At 25.8% G+C, this 26,344-nt stretch overlaps 1 protein-coding gene across 1 annotated transcript in view; it reads right to left on the reverse strand.

The window, feature by feature from the left end:
- Window positions 1–5,666: 5,666 nt before the first annotated feature.
- The window catches only part of LOC122501690, an 83,782-nt gene continuing 63,104 nt past the window's right edge, over window positions 5,667–26,344 (reverse strand). The window contains exons 3-5 of the mRNA XM_043611348.1: window positions 17,657–17,879; window positions 16,966–17,184; window positions 5,667–8,297 (exon numbers count right to left, since the gene is read on the reverse strand). Coding sequence (XP_043467283.1) covers window positions 7,600–8,297; window positions 16,966–17,184; window positions 17,657–17,879 — 1,140 coding nt within the window. The 3' untranslated portion in view covers window positions 5,667–7,599. The remainder of the gene's footprint in view (window positions 8,298–16,965; window positions 17,185–17,656; window positions 17,880–26,344) is intronic.

Genomic DNA, 26,344 nt, shown 5'->3' on the forward strand with positions numbered 1-26,344 from the left:
ACAAAAAAATTTTTTTTTGTTAATTTAATTTAATTTTGTTAATTTAATTTTGTTAATTTTGACATAAACCAACAATTTTTCTCCGTGTAGATGAATTGTTGAAAAGGAGCAAAAAACTCACGTGCTCTCCTCACCTCTGAATACATCTTTTCCCCCCGTTCGTCTAATTATTATAATCTTTTATATACCTATTTAATATCTCTTCATTTCAATAATATTTCTTCCTCTCAGCCTTATTTCCTCCTTTTTTTTTGTTAATCACTCGAAATGGTCCAACAACATTATACTGTTTTATCATTTCTTATTAAAAGGCAGATCGAGCTGTGTCCAAACAGGAAAAAGAAGAAAAATGTCGAGAATAATTTGTGATTTCAAAAATAAATAAATAAAGTAATAATAAAAAATAAAAACCATAACGCTATTGCATTATTTGTCACTGTTGGGACCGATCAATGTGTGCTGTACGTGTGTGTCACGTGTAACCCACATACGATCAATGTAAAATACATTCGTACACAATGCGAAGCGATTTGCCCGCAATAACAGGTCGTTACGTTCCCTTAATTAGGGAACATAACCGCCATTTAACTTCCTTCCTTATCTAAGGTTTTTTTTTTTTTTTTTTGCTAAAAAACTAAATCTACGTTTATTTTTTTACTCCTCTTTTTCTTGTTTTGATTCGCACCCAATTTCTTGCCCGTTGTTTTGAATCTAGAGACGCATACACATTAAGGTATTTAAGAAGAAAAATCTTTTATTTCGAAACAAGTTTTTTTAACCAAAACCCCCGTCCTGATGAAGAAAGTGGTTCCACTTTCTTCATCAGGACGGCAGAATTAGTTTGCTTATTTTTGTCAAGTGTTTGGAAATTATTCGGTATATTTTTATTGTTTTAAAAAACGAGCCAAGTGAGATGGAAATAAAAGAATATCTTCGTATACCTTAAAACACATGCACACAAATTACACATAAATTTTGTATGGTATTATTTTTTTGTCGACCCTCAATCTCGATTCACGTTTATAATGTACATACAAACATTTTGGTGTATTATGTGCGTTTATATACATATGCGCGCGTATACATATATAAATATACATACATAATACAATTGTTAAATATTTACAAATTTTTTGTTTTGTTTTTTTTGTTTTTGTTGACAGTTGTCAATATAATGAATAATCACCTCTTGTGCCTTCACAGTCCCTGCTTATAACCTTCGTCTGCGTTATTATTTTTTAATTATAAATATAATTAGTAACAATTATCTATGGACAATGTTTAACAATACAATAACGTCATGCGCACCTCGGACTCACTTTTCATTACGCTATTTACCTGCCTTTGCGGAGGCCCTAATCATTACTAATCTCCCGCTCACACATTCTATGCCTCCCTCGTGTTCTCTCTCCGCATTTCTGCTCTACACACATTGGCCTTGTTTGCGTGTGTGTATGTGTTACTCATGAGAGGGTTTGTCAACGCGTTTGTAGAACCTGGATCAAAGCGCTTAACTTGGTGCTCCTGCCTGGCTGAAACGAGCTTTTTAATCGGTTTCTTTTTCAGTCGTGATTTTTTACTTTTTTTTACCCGTTTTTTGGACTCATTCAGAGGAAAACTGTGATGTGAGTCAATTTTTTTTTACATATTGTTGTTTTATTGCGAAAGAATAATGTTTTTATTGTAAATGGGTTTTATCAGTAAATCAGTATTTAGGTCTCTTCTTTCTTCAAAATAGCACTTTGGTGTACAGGAAAATATTGTCTAATTTTTTCTATGAAAGATGGGACACCTAGAAAATGTTGAATAATGGTTTGATTCTGAAAAAATAAAAAAATTTGTGATTTAAAATACGGTTCTTCTGATAATATCTGTAATCATGACATGGTTATGTAACCATTTCTCTGAAAGGAGACAGTTTTGTTAATAATAAATAGCATTTGAAATAAAAAGTTGATACCGAAAATGCTATAAATAATACCAGATGGTTTGAGATAAAAAGACTGCTCTCGTTCAATTTTAGACTTCCCTTTGGTTTTGGCAGATAAAAAGGAAAGGTACTTTAATATTTTGTCGAATGATATCAACTCCCCTGGCAACAAAAGGTCTTTCGCAAAGTGCTATTTCGATTCCAAAAACAGTTTTCACCCAGAACCAATTTCAAATATAGTGAACAAGATTAACGTGTTATACTTGTTGAGGAAAAGCTTCATATTGTATGAGCTGACCTCCCAGCTTTTTAATTCATAGAAAATTTTCGAATCAACTTTTTTTGGGGTGATATTTCCCAGACTTGTGCAGATATTATGATTTCAGAAAGACGTTTTTCGAGCATCGCATCGCCTAATTGCATTTTTGAAATTTGACCTACATGAGTATTGAGGCGAGTGGAGAAGAGTCTATTAGGATCATATTATGACAATTTCATTTGATTTGCCCAAAAACCTTAATAGATCTCTTATGTTCGCCACTAGCACTATTCTCTACTACTATCACCACTACCACTACAACTACAACAAATTGAGACCTTCTATTCAACGAGACAATAGTTTGCAAACTAAGAAATGACTCGTCGCTCCAAATATTTCTATTGAGTCTGCTTAACGACTGCACAAGATAATCGCAGTTTCCAATATTTCAAAATCAAGATAAAGATACTGCAGTAGCTTTTCTGAATAAATAAAATTTCCCTATAAAATTATTTTCAAATGTTATTATTTTAATATATGTAGAACCCTTTGGAAAATGAATCCATTAACATTAAAAGAGTAGAACCCCTATTTTCTACTATTCAACTAACTTCTACTTAAATTTAACGACATACTATTAAATTTAAGGCCTATTATAAAGCTAACATTAGCCAGCATTAGCTAATATTTCTCTAGAAAATTGAAATCGTACAAACTTAGAAAAATATAAATATTGAGCCCTTTGGGACGAATTTCCATGAACAATATTTAACACCTATAACATTCTCCTAGAAAATAAAAAGCCATCGTTATTTTTCTACAATGAATAATTAAAGCATATAAAGTCGTTATTATGAATTTCTAAATACTCCGCTCAAGAGCATGTGTTACTCTACTCTCTTTTCTTTACCGGATAAATTCCAGTAAAACAAATTACTTTTATAAAAATATATTTTTTTTAATTCTACATACTGTAAATTCGAACTTTCGAATAAATTTCCAGTCTCATCTAGTGCACGATATTAGCAGATTTGGAAAAAAGAGAAATTAAATACAGAGCTGGAAGCAGAAATGTTTTCAATTTCTATACTATTTTCTTTAAAATTGTTCAAATATAGGTTTTTTTAGACTTATTCAATTTATTACAAATGGATGTGATCCGAAAATTCTAAATATATTAGACATCAAAGTTTTTTTTTCTTTTTCTTTATATCAAAATTTTACTAGACAAGATTTGTAAACTTGTGTGAAAATATTTTCAAAATGGATTTTTTTTAAATGAAAAATTGGGAAATTTTAATATCTATAAAAGCCTTATTAATATATAGTACGTAGACATATAAAAATGAATTATAGATTTCGCTAGGGAAAAAACTCTAGTCATAATTATAGGAAAGCGAGTGAATTTTTAGTAATTGTTTGTTTATTAAGGTATAAATAGTAGTTTTCGGCACTGACTATTGTATTATAAAGCTTTCTATTTACATAAATACTTAAAGTTTATTTAAATCCCACATAGTTTAATTTGTAATTTTATCTGCTTTTAATTACTTATAGACGCAATATTACAGTTATGAAATATCTGCAATAATTCACGATTGAGAATATTCACCCCAAAAATTCAATGTTCAAATAAAAGTTTTTATAAAGTAGAGAAAAAGTACGTTATAAAGCAGGAGCAACCAAGTTTAAGGTCTTATTATCATTGTTCAGTTAGTAGTTTTGAAGAGAATTTGTCGGAATAAAAAAATATGTCCGTAAAGTCGGTTGGGTCGAAAAAATAAAAATTTCTTTTCTAACGGGCCTCAGATCTTAAAAACTTTTATTTGTTGCTCTAAACACTCATACAAAAATACATAGGATAAAAATATTAATTTTTTTACACGTTTTATTCAAAATTATAGTTTTTTGATTCCAAATTGTTTTATACAGCTCAAATTATCATTTTTAATTTAAATTTAATTGTCATTTTTTGCCAATTAACATCAAATTATTTATTTTTTATTTATTTATTTAGAATAAGTTCCTAAATTATTGAAAATTTTAAATAGTCTATGAATTTTCTTCCTCAAATTCAAAAAAATCCATAAGTAGATTTGCAGTTGCAATTTTAATAATAATCAATTATTTTATCACTTATTTTTGTATTTATAAATAATTCAATTCTCGTAGAACTTTTTAATAAGAATTGATTTAAAAGAAAATTACTGTTAAAATTTTAGAAAATATTTGGAAGACAAGCAGTGCTAATTGTTGGAAATAATTAAATTTCAAAAGGTTTTACATTGAAAGTATTTTAAAATTTTAATTCCTACTGGATTTTTATTTTAAAATTCTGAAAAAATGACGTTATTAAAAAATCGTAATTAAATTTTTTGTGAAAATAATTTTAAAAAATTGAAAAAATAGGAAATTTTCTCAAATTTCATTAAAATAAATTTTACATTTCAAAGAACTTTATTTTCTGACTTTAAAAAATAATTGCATTTTTTAAGAATTGTAACCAGAAAAATTGGAAAATAATAAAATTTTACAAAAATGTATTTAAAATTTTAAAATTATTGAAATCATCGTTGAATTCTAAAAAGAATTGATTTAAAAAAGAATTTCAGTTAAAAAGCTAAATTTATGAAAAATAATTGAATATTAGAAGCGCAATAAAACAGGAATTTTAGGAAATAATTAAATTTTAAAAGATTTTTAAATGGAAAACATCTTTAACATTTAATCATAAAAGTATAAAAATATTTAAATGTTTTTTAAAAAGTTATTAACCTATTATTTTCCTTTAAAAATTATTAATGTTTTGAATAATTTTTTTCAAAAATTCTAAAAAATAATTGACTTGAAAAATTACAGTATTTTGAGAAACAATTAAATTTCAAAAAGTTTTTGCATTGAAATTATTTCCAATAAGTCTTTCAATATTTGATTAACGCAATTTATTAAAGTTTTGAATAACTTAATGTAGAAGTTCTAAAAATTTAGGTTTCTGAGAAACTGTAATTAAAATCTTTTGAAAATAACTGAATTCCCGAAAATAATTTAAAAAATTGAGTCAATTAAAAGTTTTGTCAAATTTCATTGAAATACATTTTATAATTAAAAGAATTTAATTTTATTACTTGTAAAAAATTGTTGTGCAATATAATCGTGCCTTTGAAGAATTATAATTTAAAAAATTATATTTTTGAAGAAATAAAAATTTTTTCTTAAATTTCAAAAAGAAAATTTTTGTAACTAAAAATAGTAAAATTTCACATAGTTTAATATTTAGTAAATTTAATTTCACATAGTTCAAATTGAAAGAAATAATAAAAAGTCGATCATTAGAACGTTCGAAACTTTAGGGAAATTTTTTTATACGAGTTGTTTAGCATCTAAGTTTTTAAAAACTGAGACCATTTAAAAAAAAAATTTGTTTTTCAGCCCAACCTACTGTAAAGTAAAACACTATTATGATCCAAAGATCAAACTATGGGTATATACATATATATCTGTAGCATATTTTTTTCATAACTTCTATTAGAGTTATTTAGGCCGATTAAAGAGAATTGAAATTATTGGAAAAGCAATTTCTCCTATTTATCATATAATATATCGAGTGAAATTGAATTAGTCAGCGTGTGAAAAAAGTTTCTTTGCTATATATGAGCATCCAATTAAAATAATTAATACGATAAATATACCTCCAGCAAGGTGGTTAATTTCATAATAAAGTTTAATTGAACGCAGATAATAGAAATTTACCAAAAACAATAAAAAAAAACTCGAATAATTAAATGAATCTAAAATCTAAATCCAAATTCACTCGATTATTAGATAAAGAGGAGTCGTTTCATTTATTTTACGAACGTGTGCGTGCCTGTGTGTAAATGTGCGCAAACGTACTTGAAAATAACATTTCTTTATTAAATTTCATCATTCTGATATTATTCATATTTCATCACTCGGATAACAAATTTTCGGCGACAATAATCCACGGAATCGAGATGGATCTCGTTGATCTGCAAGAAGGGTGGTCCAGCGACTTGAGAGCGTACACGTTGGTCTTGTAAAAAACGCGATTTCTTAGTTTTTTTTCGGAATAAAATTTGTGCGTATAGTGACTCTTGACAAGTAGAGAAGAACAAGGGATGAGGTGTAGGGGTCTGAAAGGGACAATATTTTTCTTGAACACAAGGACCGCCGCAGTTCTGCCCGAATTCAACAAAATCCGAAAAATACTTTTCTTTTTCTCCTTCTCTCTTTTTGTGTCTCTTTCTCTCTCTGACCGTTGATCATTGTCGCCTCGCGATTCAATCAAATATTGTGCGTACAACTATCTTGATTTGTTTCTTGTTTCTTTTTTTTTTAGTAGGAAATCGGTGCCATAAGAAAAAGACTCCTGTTGTCTTTTTTAATATTATATATATATGATGGCCAATGACAAACCGCACTTAACTTTTTTTTTCTACAAAAAATTATTTTCATTTTCCATTATTAATAATTAATTTTTTTTCAATATTATTTCTTGACTTATAATTTTTCCCCTATGCACCCTCGTGTTTATTTTTCCAGCTCGTATGCCTAGTATTTATTTTATATTATAATGCCTAAACGAACACATATTATATCTCGATAATAGTATCGAATCATCTATTCACATCTCGGCAGGGTTGCTCTCTCCTCTTCTCTCCTCTCCGTCAGGTTCTTTCACCCCCCTACAATCCCCCCTTTATGAGTACTGCTTAAACGAGCGTGACGTACTATCTACCTATGTTGCTCCAATTAATATCATCGTTACCGTAAATGACTTATGCGCGTACGCATGTACCGTAAGTAATGTATATAATAATTGTGTTGCTGTTATAACTTTACGTTAACGTTACTTTTATCATTACGTTATTGTTATTATTATTTTTTTCTTTACTCGTTAATTTAATTATTATAATCATTATTATTGTATTATTGTGATCATTGTTATTTCCGTTGGCATGGCGTTGCAAATTATCATCATCACCATCCCTATTTATTTGTTTAACTAATTTTTTTTGTTTTCAAGCACTTTTCATTATTTATATATTCTTTCTCAAGCATTCATTCATTCACATTTGTTTAAAATTTCCCCATTTCTCTACTCGCTTATATATTTTTTTTGCTTTTTTTATTTTTGTTACCTCCCTCGTTTCTTTACAATTCTTTGTATTTCCATTTTAAAAACCATTTGTCGACTCCATTTGGATATTTCTACCCTTGTCGAGTCTCCTGGACAGATGGTGTTTTCTTCTCTCTGAGATGGCTTTCTCTGAAGCGCTACAGTGGTCCAGGAGATGGCAGAGTCGAGATCCTCGAGCGAGGATCATATTCACACGGGGTGAATTGCATTGCACATCCGCGCGTCATACGCTCTTACGCTAGTTTAAGGACCTTAAGACGGATTCCTCCAGGAAGTCGATCGATCGAGATCGAACCCAAGGTGATGGCAGGAGGCACAGAAACGTTTCTTTCGCCGCTTTCGACGCCTCCGACGACGAGGCTGCCACCCGAATTCACAGTTTCTTCTGGGACAACGCTGACACCTGGGTTTTCTATTATTTTTATTATTATGATTAGTATTATTATTATTATTATTATTATTATTCGTCACTTGGTTTAGCCTAAAACAGGGATCACCGCTCTTCCACCTCCACGACCACCACCACCAGTACAACCACCAACGACACCAACACTTGATCACCATTTCATGACGGAAGATTGCGAGAAAGAGACGCTTCGCTGGATACGCGACACGATCTCTAGTAGTCCTGGAGTGAACTCGATGCCGGGAATGTCGATTAGTTGTGAGAGAAGTGGGTAGAGCTTTCACCAAGATTTCGAGCACTAGACACCAAGTGATGGTTGTTTGACTAGTGCAGATGGGGATCAGGACGCCCCACACCCACAAGAGATAGAGGATAGGTATTGATGGGGATGCTGTGCTCGGGGATGAAGAACTGATCATGGTACCAACGCCTCCGGTGCCACAGAAGGACTGAGGCTGCTGCGGCGGCTGGGGCTGTTGCTGTTGGTCCAGTGGAGAAGATGAAGAGCCTGCCATGTTCAATTCAAGTTGCTTCTGATGTTGGCCTGCAAAAAAGCACAAGTTTTCTTCTTAACATTGTTCTCAATACTTGCATCAAGCATTTTTTATTTTTACTTAGAAAGTACATTTACAAGTAATTCCACTCAATTTATTAATAGAACTTAGATTATCCAAACTGACACACAGAAAAAACGATAATCTAATTTTAAGAAGCGCCTACTATTATTTTAAGGATATTTCTCACTTAATTTAAGTGGGGAATATTCTTGGCGCCTATTTAAGTAGATTTTCATAAATTTAGAATATGATTTTTTCAGTGAAGTCTTAATTTTGAAAAGATTATTCAGATATTAAGCAAATGGATTTCAAAATTCCCAAGAAACTTTTGTAATAATTATTAAAAATAATTGATAATTTATTGATTACTTTCCAAGAATTTTAATACATTTTTTAAAAATAATTACATTTCTCGAAGAATTTACTTAAAATTGTATTAAAAATAATTGAATTAAATCATTGAAATGAGGAATTTTTTTAAAAAATAATTGATTATTTGCCAAGAATTTTATTAATTTTATAAAAATATATTGAAATCATTTATTTGTAGGGGAGAGTGGGGCAAAATGGGGTAGGCGGGTCAAATGGGGTACCTCTGTTTTTCCATGATAGGTACTTTTAATTTTTTTTCCCTCGACATATATCATTCATGTTGATAAGAAACTGTTATTAATTATGAAGACACTCCAAAGAAATTTTTTTTTGAAAGTTATACAACTTTTAAGTTTTAAGCAAAAAAAAATATAAATTTTTTTCAAAATTAAAGTGCTCTCCAAACTTTTTGGGATAATGCATTTAATTTGGCAAGTGTGGGATCTTTTTCAGTACTTATTCTAGAGTAATTTCCAATAGAATAGATTGTTTAATTGTTTACAATAACTTGTAAACATTGCATTTTGTTTTAATATGCAGTATGGGGCAGAATGGGGTACCTAAGTGTGGGGCATGCCAGAAGCTACGCCGCTTCATTAAAACTATTTAAAAACATTATATTATGCATATTTAAAGGTTTCCTGCAGAAGAATCAATATTTTTGTTTGGAAATTTATACCATCGATGTTTCATTATCGATATATCGATATTTTGCAATATCCATGTTTTTTTTTGTTAAACTCTAATAAATATTACTTGTTTTTTCATAGTAATAAAGAATCCTACTTTTTGTTTGTATTTATAATTTCATACAACAAGAATTTAATGAATTTTGAAAAAATACTCAATGTTTTGTATAGTTATTTGATGCCACCCCATTTTGCCCCACGGGTGGGGCAAAATGGGATTTTAGCACTTTCTTAGAAAATACGATATAAGTTCTTTCAAAAATTTTTTTCTCCGCTATTATCATAATTTCCTCAAAGCTAAGTGTACAAAGAAGAATTCTGAAGTTTAGCTGAATCGATTTATTCGTTTGGTTCTCTGTAAACAGCCAATTTCAAAAAGGTACCCCATTTTGCCCCACTCTCCCCTATAAATGACAAAATTCAATTTTTTACAGTACTTTAATAAAAATCCCTGATTTTTCCCTGCCCAATTTATTATTATTATTATAAATTTAACAATTTATTATTTACGAATATAATTCATTTCTTGCAACGAATTTTTATTACATTTTTTTTAAATAATTGAAATCCTGTGAAGAATTTTATGATTTATGAAAATAATTGAATTTTGCAACGAATTTTATTACATTTTTTTTAAATAATTGAATTCTTTTGAAAAATTTGATTAAAATAGCAGATTTTGAAAATATTTGAATTGAAATTGCATAAAATTAATGAAATAATTGAATTTCTGTGAAAATATTATTGTCTTCTTAAATTTAAAAATTAATTTATTATCATTATCATATTATCATTTATTTATTATCATTTTAAAAATATTCTATAATACGCTAATTACTGTCTTTTTTTGGTTTTTTTAATACTTTTACTTTGTATTTTATTTTATTATTTATTATCTTATATTTTTCTAATTATTTTTAATGTTCAAACCTAAAAATTGCACGAATGCCACTCGGTATGGTAAAATATTTAAGTTTAACTATTTAATCTTAATCGTTTCATCATAAATTATACATGAAAACGCACGGAATTTCTATTATCCAAATTTTCAAATATCTAAACCTGCTATGATCCGTGTTTGTTCGGATGTTTGAGATTCCATTGTAATACAGATTTTATTGAAATTTATCAATCAATCAATTGAAAAATTACAAAAAAAAAATAAATTTCTTTACTAAAAAATACCTAATAAATAATAAATAAATAATAATAGAGTAATATAAAAATATTCCACCTTAATTATTATCTTTAAAATATAGATATAATAAAATAAAAGAAGTGTAATTTTTACTCCAAAATTGTTATAAAAATTGCCCGCAACAGAAATTCTAGCCATTTTTTTTTGCGAAAAATATTGTAAAATTATTAATAATATCTATTATTATTTAAAATTTTCTATTTTTAACTAATTATGCAAATTAAGAATAGAATAACTCAACAATTGATTTCTGTTTCTCAAATATTTTTTTCACAGTGTGAATTCTACGTCTCGAAGTTGAAAATTGTCAACCATTCTGTCGATTACTGTACAAGTCTGATCAATATTGACTCGTACTACTGAGAAGTGAACCTCTACGGATATAAAAGGGGGTTTAGGAAAGATTCATCATTTTTGTGACGCGCTTCGAAAAAAGGCACCTAAGAAGTAAAGAATTTTATTTGTTTCTGTTATTTCACCCTAAATTAAAATTTTTCGTGTTTAATTTAAAACCAAAATCAGTTTTTATTAATAATTTTAGAAGCAATGAAGAGTAACGAATTGATACCAAAAATTCGAATCAATTTATGCGATTTATTCCACATTTTTGGTATCAATTCGTTGCTATTTGATTAGTTTCAAATTAACAATAAATTTAAATAATAAAAAAATGGTTTAAAAATAAATATTTACTCTCTAAATCTGAATGAGTAAAAATTTACCAATAAAATGATGAAAAGTCGTCCACCAAACGATTTAGTAATAATTTTAATAGCAACCAATGCAATTTTACTAATTATTAGTAGAATTTTACTAACAATTAGTAGAAATATTTTATTAAAAATCGATAAAAAAGTTTCACTTATTTATTTAGTGAATTAGATTAAACATTAAATTAATAGAATTAAGTGAAATTCTAGTAAAAAATTAGTAAAAGTTTACTAACAATTAGAAATATTTTAGTTATTTTACTAATCAAAAAGGAAAAAGTCGTCTATGGAAATTTACTCCACTAAAAATAGAATATAATTTCTTCTAATCATTTATATTCACTAAATTATTTCAACGACTAAAAATAAAAAAATCGTTTTCTTAGATAACTTAAAACTTATAATCATTCCTTATTTTTAGTACAGATATTACGGAAAAGTACTGAACAGTACTACATTCAAAATAAAACATCTAATATAGAAAACCAATATATAATGAAACGGAAAACAATTTCTACCCGTTCGATTATTGTATATATTCTACATAAATTATAGGTATAAAAATATTCAATATTTTCGTAATATGGTACAATAGTTTAAAACTCTTTCTATATTGAAATTCAATACTTTATAAAGAAACAAAGAGGTCTTTGAAAAAAAGTTGTTGAAATTAAAAAAAGTCTGTTATAATTTTATTGGACGATGAACATTCTTTTGTTCGTGTGTGTGTGCCTGCAGCAATGAAAAAATACCCAATATTTGAAGTTGGGATTGCCGAGTTCTTTTTTTTCCATCGATATACTATATATATATAGTGAAAAATTTCTGGATATTTTTCAGATTTCAGTCGATACTTGTGATTGAACCTGATGTGTATAAAAAGTTCATAAATTGTGGATTTGTTGAATATTAAAAAAAAAGGAGAATATTTTCTGCGTTTAATCGATTATAAACATTAAAAAAGGAAAATAATTTTCTGCTATACTTTAATGAACGTAATTATATTTTATTTTTTTCGCGCTATGAATTTGGCTATAATAAAATGAAAATGGGTTTTTTTTCAGGATGAAATTAGGATCTGCAATAATGGATTTTTATATTTGAACTGTAAAATTTTAATTTCAATATGAACATTATCTTTAATTAATCTAGCGAAACTTTTACTGCTGTACGTTTATTCATTCAAAAGCTTTCAACAGATAATTATTTTTCATATGTTAAAAGCCCTCATAATGTCAAAGATAATTATATTCATTAAGTAATATGTAGGTATTACTTTATAATAAATATTGTGGTTTTCGTATTTAAATGAAATTAATGAAAATATGTAGGTATCGAGAATAATTAATAATTAGCTGTATAATAATTGTTGGATCTTGGGAGTAGCATGAGTAGCAAGTCTTGTGTTTTTGTGTGAATGTGAATGTGTGAATACTGAATACACATATAACTTTAGGGTTGATTAAACTTCTCTATTCTTATTATTAATGAAGTTTCTAAACTATATGAGATTCACAGTTCTACACTCTGAGCCTGTTGCTCCATCTCTTGATAAAGGATCTATCATCAGCTAAAGGACTTGTGGATTGGATGATTTTAGTAATGGTTCCTTTCACTCTGCGGTTGCAATGGAATTACCTGGCAGATAAATTTATCGACATGTTGATTAACCAGCCATACAGGTCGCGAACTATTATGCTTTCAGTACTGACTCTAGCACATACTTCCTCAGCTATCAAGTTATATCCTAAAATCCTTTCCGTAATTTAACTGACTTATCCTAAAACCTCAACTATATCAAAACCATTCTAGAAATTCAGTCAAGTTTTTTAATTAACATTTATAGTGATAAATATTTCAGGCTTATTATTAATTTTCAAAAACTATAACTATAACTATAACTATATCTTTAAGACTGACAACAAGTTGCAAAAAAGTAACTATCGAAAAATTAAATTCGTCGACTCAATTTTTCCATTATTTCTAAATTAAATTACATTCAAAAATAGAATAATTAAAAAAAATATTTAAATACCTATTTCCTTTTCTACAGAAATTTAAACATTTTTAACGATTTCAATGTAAAACTTTTTTAAAATTTAACTATTTCTAAAAATTACAACTATAATTCTTCCAAAATCCAATTATTTTTTATAATTTTTTATTAAAATTATTCAAAACCAATAATTGTTTTTCAAAATAAAACTTTAAATACCTATTATTAGTTTTACAACAATTAAAATTTTCAACGATTTCAATTCAAAAAATCTTTTGAAATTTAATTACTTCTCAAAATTCACACTATATAGGTAATGCCTTTAATATTCAATTATTATCCAAAATCGTAATTGAAATTCAATTTTAAATCAATTCTCATTAGAAATTTCTATACGAGAATTAAATCATTTATAAATACAAAAATAAATAATTTATTGAATATTTCTTAAAATTTAATTTTTATAAAGAACTTTACCAAAATTTTGTAAAATAATTGAATTCGAAGAATTTTAATGATCTTTTGAAAATCATAACATTTTTCTAGGAATTCATTTAAAACTGTGTTAGAAATAATTTAAATTGAATTAAATTAACGAAAGAATTGATTTCCTTTGAAAATATTATTGTTTCTGAAAATAATGAAAAAAAAATGTAATAAAGGAAAAATGTAAAAATCCAAATTCAATTATTTCGAGGAAAATTTAAGGGACCGTCCATAAATTACGTAACACGTTTTTAGTGAAATTTTGAACCCCCCCTCCCCCTATGTAACAAGTTGTAACAAAATCGTTTTACACCCCCCCCCCTCCTTATCAATGTTACGTAATTTTTAAAAATATTTTTTTACTAACGTTCTTCGAAACAAATTTGTTTATTACTGTTTTTTTAGTATTTATATCGTACAATAGCAATACAGAATTAAGTTAAATATAAAAAACATTTAGAGGAATAATTTTATTAATCATACTGAACAACCAAAAATATAACATTGATTTTTTAACAATAAAAATTGTATATTATTCCCAAGAATCGGTTCGCGAAATGATTCGATTTTTACTTATATTGAAGTGGCGGCAAGGGACAGCTTTTCAAAAATTTATCCATTATAAAGAGATTAAGTTCCTTATAAATATTACGTAACAATGATGATTGACCCCCCCCCCTCCCATGTAACATATGATAACATTTTCTCGAACCCCCCCTCCCCCCTAAACGTGTTACGTAATTTATGGACAGCCCCTAAGTTCAAACGAGAAATTTAATTAAAATTGTACTGAAAATAATTGAATTCTTCTGAAGAGTTTATGATAATTTTTAAAAACAAGAGAATTCTATGAACAAATTTCGTCAAACTTTTTAAAAATAATTAAATTTTATCAAGAACTTTTATTCAAATTGTATTAAAAATAATTGAATTTTTGCGAAGGATTTTATAATTTACGACAATAATAATTTAATTCTTGCGAAGAATTCTATTAAAATTTTTCAAAATAATTGAATTTTATCGAAAAATTTTATGATAATTGTGATTTAGATAATTGAATTCCTGTGGAAATTTCATTATTTATAAAAATAATTTAATTTTCGCAAAGAATTTTAGAAATTTTTTTTTAAATAATTAAATTTGTTTAGGAAATTTTATTTAAATAGCAGGTATTGAAGATAATTGAATTTTGATACATTTTTGAAATTAATTAAATTTTAACATTTTTTTGGAAGTAATTGAATTGTTACGAAGAATTTCAATAAAATTTTCATCAATAGTGTCATTTTTCGATGAATTAATTTAAAATTATAGGTTTTTTTCAAAAAATTTTAATAAAATTCTGTTTTAAATAATTGAATTCCTGTAAAAAATGTATTATTTATGAAAATAATTGAATGTTTGCAAAGAATTTTAGAAAAATTTTTTTTAAATAATTGAATTCTTTTGGGAAATTTTATTTAAATAGTAGGTATTGAAGACAATTGAATTTTGATACATTTTTGAAATTAATTAAATTCCTACGAAGAATTTAGTTAAATTTTTTTGAGGATAATTTTTTTAAATCCAACTATTAGCAAATTTAAAGTAGTGCAAATTCCCAAACATAGAAAAAAGTATCTTTTAGTGTCACAAATTTTTTAAAAAAAGTATCCAAAATAGTATCAAATCGTAAAAAAAGTAGTAAATAGAAGGTTTTTAGTAGATAAGGGACCGTCCATAAATTACGTAACACGTTTTTAGTGAAATTTTGAACCCCCCCTCCCCCTATGTAACAAGTTGTAACAAAATCGTTTTACACCCCCCCCCCTCCTTATCAATGTTACGTAATTTTTAAAAATATTTTTTTACTAACGTTCTTCGAAACAAATTTGTTTATTACTGTTTTTTTAGTATTTATATCGTACAATAGCAATACAGAATTAAGTTAAATATAAAAAACATTTAGAGGAATAATTTTATTAATCATACTGAACAACCAAAAATATAACATTGATTTTTTAACAATAAAAATTGTATATTATTCCCAAGAATCGGTTCGCGAAATGATTCGATTTTTACTTATATTGAAGTGGCGGCAAGGGACAGCTTTTCAAAAATTTATCCATTATAAAGAGATTAAGTTCCTTATAAATATTACGTAACAATGATGATTGACCCCCCCCCTCCCATGTAACATATGATAACATTTTCTCGAACCCCCCCTCCCCCCTAAACGTGTTACGTAATTTATGGACAGCCCCTAAGTACGAAGCCTTAAATTTCATCTTTAGTTTTAAAAGCAGCATAAAAAGCAAAACAAAATTTAACATATATGACATAATTTCTTTTACCGCCACAAGTAATTAAATTAAAAGGAAAATAATCCCCACTTAAAAATTATTCAATCAAAAGATTGAAAGAAGCCTCTGTCTACTTATATAATAGAGATCAGAAAATATAAAGTTTAAACAAATTTTCAACTTGATTTTAATAACAAAAGCTATCAAACCGACTTTTAGAGACACGACGACAGAAAGTGAGAGAGAGAGAGAGAGAGAGAGAAAAATCCGATTTTACTTTTCAAGCTGAACTATTTGCGTAGAAAATTTACAAAGTTTTCTCTTCTTGTTAGAAATCTTCATTACAGAAAAACCAATTTCGAGTAAATGGAGTTAGCACCGCAATTCACCAAAATGTAAGAATTTCATTCTGCTTTTCTATTATACGCAAAGTTATTATAATTCCTCATTTACGAGCTGAAATTAATGCGCCAAATTTTTGGACTTGTTCACAAAAATTTTAACTCGATTGGTTTAATACTTCGACATGTTGCCTTTCAAAGTCACTAAATTGGTGGTAAAAATTTTTAATATTTGATAAAAAAAATTAGCATTTTTTTGGAGTTAAACAAAAAGGATTAAAGAGAGTTAAAATTTTACTCTTTTTTTTTAATTTCTTATTTACTAAATGTAACTAAATGTTAGTTTAACAAAATGTTAATTTAACTAAATGTTATTTTAAGTAAATGTTAAAATGTTTTAACTAAATTAATTTAACTAAATGTTAATTTAACTAAATATTAATTTAACTAAATGTTAGTTTAACTAAATTTTAATTTAACTAAATGTTAATTTAACTATAAATGTTAATTTAGCTAAATGTTAATTAAACTAAATGTTATGCAGTGTATATCTGTTTAGAGAAAAATTGAAAGAAATTTACCTCCTTTACCAGATGAAATGGGAAGAGGATTAATCTCGCAGTGAGGTGCTGTTGAAGGATCAGAAATAACAACACTTCCATGAGGTTTTTGATCTGTACAATTGGCGCAAATACCCAGTCCCGGTTCATTTTCAGAACAAACACGAAAGCAACATTCATTCTTCTCATCGCCATGCAACGCTCTCACTGATTGTTCCCCCGTTTCAGGAATATTAGGATCTGTGAACATTTTCAAAACACCACAGACAAATTATTTCAAAAAATTTATCAATCAAAATTAGCAAATGTACTTCATTATTTTCAAAACAAATTTTAAGATTAATCAAGAAAATCAAAATAAAAAATTAATGTAAAACAAGCATTAAAAGAAGGTGCTAAAAAATGTTGTACCCTCTTTTATGTTATTAAAAAATATCGTTTGTGAGAGAACTTTTATGCCATCTAGGCGTCAATTTAATCAACTTATTGGCGCGAAATTCAAAAAAGGAAAATTTAATTAATATTTAATATAACAGTATTTTAATAATATATGATTTTATAAAATGATGATTGTCTAAATTTCTACAAAATATTTACTGGGAAAAGTAGAAGACATAATTTTTTTACTGCATAAATTCAGATGTCTTAAAATCATTTGCATTTTAAATTAAGACTATTTTAACAGTGACGAGGGTATTTTTGAGATACGAACCTTGACAAAGAAATGTAGGTTCGCCTGCGTATTGTGTGGGGTATGCAGGCGCACGATCACCCGGAAGTAGATAAGGACAGCGTTGTTCCACGGATTGGCAGAAGGACCGACAGGGCCGTAATCTCTTTCCGGCCCAAGATATCTGCGTGGATTCCAATTCCAGCGGTCCCCCATGAGCAAAGTAAGGCACCAGGGAGCTGCACACCCATTTTCTATACGCTTCCTGCAATACAAAATTTATCACATTTCAACATTTCTTCATTTTTCAATAATTATTTTCTCTTATTTTCAAATGATTTTTAAATGCTAAGTAATTTTTTACTGTGAAAATGGTTAATACTGGGTTGCCACGAAAAAATTAATTTTTATTTTCCATGACTATTCCCTGATTTCCGCAGACTTTTTCCTGACTAATTTTGTTTTTTTTCTCTGACCCTAAAGAATATTTTGATCCACTCTAAAAATTAGATACTCAAAAAATGTCCTATTACATGTATTTACGAATTTTTTTATTTGGAAAATTATTCGAAAATATCAGTAAATTCTTTTTTAAATAAATATTAAATCATTATTATTACTCCATAGGAATTAAGATTTAAAAAAAAATTTTAAATTCAAACATTTTTACAATTCAATAACTTATTATTAAAAATATAAAAAAAAGAATAAAAAATATAAAACATGAAGATATCGATCACTCCGAGTCGAAGACTCGGAGTGAACGATATCCTCGTGTTTTATAATAATTTAAATTTTCATACAATTCAATTAATTTTAAAAAAATGTAATGAAAATTCGTTGCAGAATTCAATTATTTTCATAAATAATAAAATTCTTCACAGGATTTCAATTGTTAAAAAAAGGTAATAAAAATTCGTTGAAGATTTCAATTATTTTCATAAATAATAAAATTCTTCACAAGATTTCAATTATTTTTTAAAAAAGTAATAAAAATTCGTTGCATAATTCAATTATTTTCATAAATAATAAAATTCTTCACAAGATTTCAAATGTTTAAAAAAAATGTAATAAAAATTCGTTGCAACAATTCAATTATTTTCATAAATAATAAAAATCGTTGCAAAAATTCAATTATTTTCATAAATAATAATATTCTATACAGGATTTCAATTATTTTAAAAAAATGTAATAAAAATTGGTTGCAAGAATTCAATTATATTCATAAATAATAAAATTCGTTGCGAGAATTGAATTATTTTCATAAATAATAATATATTCTACACATGATTTCAATTATTTAAAAAAAGTTTAATAAAAATTCGTTTCAAGAAATCAATTATTTTTCACAATAATAAAATTCTTCACAGGATTACAACTATTTTTAACACAATTTTATAAGTAAATTCTTCAAAAATGTAATTATTTTAAAAATTTATATTAAAATTCTTCGAAAGAAATCAATAAATACACAGGAAATGAAAAGTGTTGTTTTAACCTGAATTCGGGTTAAAATAACAAGCAACAAATTTTACCCTCGTAGGGTAAAATTTGTTGCGTGTTGTTTTAACCCGAATTCAGGTAAAACAACACTTTTCATTTCCTGTGATTATCAATTACTTTTAATAGTTATTGTAAAATTTTCTGGAGAAGTTTGAAATCCATTTGCTTACAATTGAATTTTACAAAATTTCGATTATTCGGAAATTCTTTTATTAAATATTTCAAAAATAAAAATTTTAATTTTCAAAGATTTCAATTTGAAACCTTTTCAAAATTTAATTATTTCTAAAAATTCGTGCTGTTATGCTTTTAATATTCAATTATTATTAACTAAAATTTTAACTGAAATTCATTTTTAAAATAAATTTTTATTATAAAATTCTACGAGAATTCAATGATTTAAATATAAAAATAAATAATCTATTGAATAATTGAATGTTTCTCAAAAATTGAACTCTCATAGAGAACTTTATCAACAAATTTTTAAATAATTGAATTTTGTCAACGAATTTTAATAAAATTTTCAAGAATAATTACATTTTTCGAGGAATTCGATTAAAATTCCATTAAAAATAATTGAAATTCTGCAACAAGTTTTATTATTCATGAAAATAATAATTAAATTTCTGTAAAAAATTTGATTATTTATGAAAATAATTGAATTATTGTGAAGAAATTTATAAAAATTTGTAAATAACTGAATTCCTGTGAAATTTTTTTATTTATGAAAATAATTTAATGTTTGCTTAGAAGTTTATCAAAATTTTTTAAAAATTTATTAAATAATTGTATTCTTTTGAAAAATGTGATTAAAATAGTAGATATTGAAAATCTTTGAATTCAGGAAAATTTTTGAATATAATTGAATATTTGCCAAGAATTTTATTAATTTTAAAGATAATTGAAATTTGGAAGAGAGTTTTTTTTAAATTTTTGAATATAATTGAATTTCTGCGAAGAATTTTATTACTTTTGAAAATAATTGAATTGCTGCAATCATTTGTAACTTTTCCAAAATTCAATTTTTTCCAGTAGGTAATTTAATATAAATCCCTGACTTGTCCCTGATTTCCCTGACGAATTCTACTCTCTCTGACTTTTTCCTTAATTCACTGATTTCCCTGACCTGTGGCAACCCTGTAATAATTATTACTGAATTTTGTCAAATTCCTTAAAACAATGAAAATGTGGTAGAAAAACAATGAAGATAATAAAATGAAGAACGAGAGGCAATTTGAAAAGTGTGTTTGGTAATAATAATAATAAATGAATAACTATTAATTAAAAGAGAAACAAAACTTCATCATAATTAAAATCCTATACATGGCGTCGTACTCATAATTTTTCATTCCATACGCCCATTCATTTCTCATTTGTCTTTTTGGGAAGAATTATTATTATGCGATCCTAAATTGACCTAAGTGGTCGAGGAAAATGAAAAACTGTATCTGTCATATTTATCCTTTTTCATCAAGGTGTATGGTGTGAGTCAAATGGTCAGATCGACCTACATATTCACTAACTGTCGAGACAATGTACATTATACTTAAAGAACTGCTTAATTATCTCGTGTATCAAATGAAATATGACTATATTTTCGTGAAAGAATAATAATTTTAATTTTAATACTGCTTACGTTTTATTAAATTCTTAAATCTATTCCTTGTGTAAATAAAATATCTATAAAGATTTGCGAAAAGCTTGTTAAAAATAGAAACAATAATAAATGGCACACAAAACAACGAAAAAGAATGCAGTAGTGTAACTAAAGAGGATAAATGACCTCCTCTCGCAATGAATTAAATCTCTTAATTAAATCCTATTATTTTGTTGAAAAATGGCTGCTGTTAAAAAATTTCTATTTAATAATCCTTTCAAGCTTCAGTTGCACACTTTCATCGAAATTATACCTCTCTTTTCACTAAAATTATAATTTGCGTAGCTTGTTTCACAATAAATTCGCAAGAATAAAATTCGAACACACATCAATAAAAAAAAAGATAATTAATTAATAATCTTTTGTGGATTTATTTTTTCAATAAGCGGATGATGTCATCATCATCATCATATTTTTAATTAAACTCTTGTAAATTTTTATTAGCTACTTTAGTTAAATACGTATATGTGTATATTATATTTTAATTTTTCTATAGAGATTATTTTTCAGTGAGAGTAAGAAAATTAAAAATGTGAAAATTTGTAGATGTGGAATTGTACAACTGCGAGGCGAACTGCGCTAGAAATATTGCACTTCACACACTCTAGTTGCGTTTCCATTGTTCAGCAGTATACTTTGCCTTTTTCCTCCACTGCGGCTATAGTTGCCTCTCCTCCCTTCACCGAATTCCTCTCTCCTTTACTCCCACCCCCACACCAATAACTCTTCAATCATTATTTATCGACGCTGTGGGTATTCTCTTTTTTTATCGCTATAACAAATTACTTCTCATTTCCTTTCTATCAAAAATATTAAATTACATTTTAATCGAAAATTGCATAAATTGAATTCTTCATTGAAATTGTTTACAGTTTATTGCCTAAACTCAAAGTAATTACATATTGACTGATTTTACTCATACATTGGTTTTTCAATGTTTAATAATAAAACTTTTTTTCGACTAAGCTTTAATATTAATACAACTGAATCAAGTTAAATGTTCGGGAAAAAATTTGAAATTATAAACGTTTTAGAAAAAATAATTAATATAAATTAATTATTGAAAAAAGTATTAATGTCTTAATTATTTCAATAATTAAGACATTAATACTTTTTTCAATAATTAATTTTTTTGAGGAGAAAATTTATATTCTCTACAATATAAATAACATCACTTAAGTAATTATAGTAATAAAGTTATATTAGATGTTCTTCTTTTTCTGAGCTTAAAATCTGCTCCTATGCCTCCTGACGGGCATCAAATTTATGGGAAGCTCTTGAAGACAGTGAGACGACAAAGTTTTCACACTAACTTTAAACGGGCTCAGACAATTACTTTTCACCTCAAAGTTGCCGACTTTACAAGAAAAAGGGAAAAGAAAGGAAAACAGATAAATATCCACATGTGCCAAAAATTCTTGAGAAAGCCTATAAACTCCGGTAACATTATTTTCCTAATTTACTCCGAGATTCTTTTCCTTAATTTTGAAATTTTCAAAAAGCAAAAATTACTCTTGGTGTCTTGGTATTATTTTAAACAAAGAAATTCAATTACTTTCAAAAAAATTTATAAATTATCGTCAAAATTTCAATTATCTAATTATAAATAATATAAAATTCTTCTCCGAAATTCAATTATTTTCGAAAATTTATCTCAATTAAATAAATTTTAATATTTTAAATTTTTAATAAAATTTTTCAACAGAATTCAATTATTTTAACAAATTTTTTATAAAATACTTTCAAAATATTCAATTATTTCCTTAAATAATAAAATTTTCGCAGGAAATCAATTATTTAAAACACAATTTTCATACAATATTTTTAAGAAATTCAATTATTTTGATAGATATTTTTATAAAATTTTTCGTCAAAATTCAATTATTTCTAAAATAAAACTCTTCTCAGGAATTTAATTATTTTGAAAAATTTTGTTATAGTTACAATTTGTTTATTAGAATTTAATAATTATTTTCAATACCTACATTTTTAATTAAATTTCTTGAAAAAATTTAATTATATTCAAAAATTTTATTTTAAGGTAATTCTTTGTAACAATTCAATTATTTAAAAAAAATTTTAATAATATTATTCTAACTTTTTAAGAAAGTTAGTTAATTTCAAAAATTTATCTCAATTAAAAAATTTTCAATATAAATTCAATTATTTTAAAAAAAATTTAATATTTTTCGTAGAAATTTAGTTAATTTAAAAAATATGTCTAAATTAAAATATTTTCAACATCTATTTAAATAAAATTTCGCGAACAATTCAATTATTTACAAAAAATTTTAATAAAATTCTACGCAAACATTTAATTATATTCATAAATAATAAATATTTCAGAGGAATTTAATTATTTAAAATTTTTTTATAAATTTTTTCGCAATAATTAAATTTTTTTCATAAATAAATATAACATTTTTTTTACAGAAATTGAATTATTCTCATAAATAAGCAAATTTTTTTTAGAAATTTAAATATTTTCTTAAATAATAAAACTCATTACTGAATTCCAATTATTAATATAATTTTTATGAAATTTCTCGAAAAATGTAATTATTCTTTAAAATTTTCTTTAAATTTAAATTTATCCAAAAAATTGAATTATTTAAAAATTTGTTAATAAAATTCTTTTTGGCAATTTGGGGATTCAATTTTAAGAAACATTCAATTATTCAATAAATTATATTTATTTTTGTATATAAGTAATTGAATTCTCTGAAAACTTTCTAATAAAAATTTATTTAAAAATGACTTTTAGTTAAAATTTTAGATAATAATTGATTGTTAAAACCATTATTGCATGAATGTTTAGAAATAATAATTGAATTTTGAAAAGGTTTCGAATTCAAATCTTTGAAAATTGGAATTTTTTATTCTTTTAACTATCAATTCTGATAGAATTAATTTTTTGAAAAAGTTTAGTTGAATTTTTTTTAAATTCCTTGAAGTTTTTATTTTTTAATTTGTATATTGAATTGAAGAATTTTTAAATTTTTAAAAGTTTCGTAAAATTGAATTGTAATTGTAAACAAATGGATTTGAAAATTCTCAAAGAACTTTTTCAAGAATTATTAAAAATAATTGATTTAAGAAGGATTTTAGTTGAAAAGTGTAGAAAATAATAATTGAATTGAAATAATGAAAATAATTTTGAAGAATTTATACAACAATATTCTTATAATAATAATAATGATGATATTATCACTTGGATATCTTTAATTATTGTAAAACATGAAGATATTGAGTGAACAATATCTTTATGTTTTATAATAATATTCTGATAATTTATTGAATTTCAAAAAGGTTTGAATTGGAAAAATTGGAAATCAGAGAAAAGACAGAGAAAAACAAAATTAAATGTTTATGACAACTCTGAATTAGTAAAATTCTAAGAAATTAGTTTAAAAAATTTGCTACTATAATTAGTAATATTATATTAATTAAAAAGGAGAAAAGTCGTGCATGAAAATTACTAACAATTAGCAGAATTTTATTATATTTTATAGTAGAATTTTGCTAATTAAGATCTAGAGCTGAGTTTTCTAACTAACTTAACCTACAGTAGTGCTCACTGACTCTCAGTTCAAAAATTTGCTTGTTTTTATAAATTTTTTTTGCGTTAATTTTCATTCATACGCAACTGTTAGCAAATTGGAACATTCACCTATTTGAGAGATGTTTGCTGAAACAAGATTCGAGAACTATATGAAGAGCCTTGATTAGGACTTGGTCCTTGTTTTGCACGTATGCACCTCTTGAGGGATAGTTAAACTACTTTCTGAAACTTAAACAACCATGAAACTGCGTTCGAAGCATTGCAAGTGGATGTCACTATAGGATCATATAAAATCATCTCTCAATTAACTCTCCAAAGTACAACATAAAGTCGTTAGAAAGAATTTAATTGACTATAAAAATATAAGGTTAGAGCTCGTAATTCTCTCAAAGGCGTACACATACACTGATCTTGGAAAAAAATTAAGACAATTTCAGCATTTAGACTTTATTGCATAGTTGTGAAAATAAAGCTCGATGCAATCAAAATTCTTCAATAAGGAGAGACAGAGTTGTATGAAAATGGAAAAATCATTTGCAAATTTGAAAAAAATTAATACTGTCCCTAAAGTTCCGAACATACAAATTTGATATCGAAGTAAAAAATATGTCTCTGTTATAAAAAAAGAATGTTTAGAATTGAAAATAAATTTGCCACAAACTTTCCAAAAAAGGACATTTTGTTATTGATGATACAAAAGGAGAAATGCTCGGAAAGTCGGAATCATCATTTTTAGAGTTTGTCCCGGCGATACTGATTTTTATAACATTCATGAAGATTACATGTAGTGAAAATTTACACTTTTGGCACAATGCCAATATTTTCTACAGCTTTCTGTGAAAAGCAATCGATTCAGAGATATTTTTCACCATTAAGCCCTGCACATCTGCCAAGTTGAAACGAGAAAACGTTCCAAAGTTATCAGATTAAGGATCCGGGGTCAGAAATACAAAACTGACCTTCATTTTAAATTGTTCCTACAATTTATCATCTGCTTCCTTTTTGCAAAGTAAGCGACCAATATTTAAATCCTAGTATCTAGTTTCACAAAAGTAAAAACAATCAAAATCTGTTCATCATTCGAAATGAATTCAATGATTTCATTTACCTAATGACCTGCAATAATTGAGTATGAACATTTCTATACAGCTGAAAAAGTTCTATAGAATTTCACTAGAATCATTCTATAGAATCATTCTATAAGAATTTTAGTGAAATCTATAAGAATTCTTATAGAATGATTCTATAGAATGATTCTAGTGAATACATACTATTCAATTATTTAAAAAAATTTAATAAAATTCTACCCAAACATTTAATTATTTTCATAAAATAATAAAAAATTAACAAAAATTCAATTATTTACAAATTTAAATTTTAAAACACCTTCAATTATTCAATAAATTATTTAATTTTTGTATTTAAATAATTGAATTCTCGTAGATTGATTTAAAAATTAATTTCAGTTAAAAACAAGTGAATTTTAAAATTCTCAAAAAACTATTTCAAAAATTATTAAAAATAATCGATTTAAAGAAAAATTTTAGTTAGCACTATCAAAGTTTAATTTTGGAGAAGTTACAAATTATCGCAGAAATTTAATTGTTTTCAAGAGTAATATAATCCTTCGCAGAAATTTAATTATGTTAAAAAATAGTAAAATTCTTCTAAGGAATTCAATTATTTTCATAAATAATAAAACTCAATGCAGAATTTCAATTTTTTTAAATACAATTTTAATCGAATTTCTCGGAAAATGTAATTATTCTTAAAAATTTTATTAAAATTTATTAAAAGAATTCAATTATTTAAAAATTTATTGATAACATTTTTTATGAGAATTGAATTTTAAGAAACATTCAATTATTCAATAAATTATTTATTTTTGTATGTAAATAATTAAATTCTAGTAGAATTTTCTAATAAAAATTGATTTAAAAAGGAATTTTAGTTAAAATTTTAGATAATAATTGAATATTAAAAATAATATAGTATGAATTTTTAGAAA

The sequence above is a fragment of the Leptopilina heterotoma genome, unplaced genomic scaffold (genome assembly GCF_015476425.1).
Source record: "Leptopilina heterotoma isolate Lh14 unplaced genomic scaffold, ASM1547642v1 Lhet_212, whole genome shotgun sequence".
NCBI lineage: Eukaryota > Metazoa > Arthropoda > Insecta > Hymenoptera > Figitidae > Leptopilina > Leptopilina heterotoma.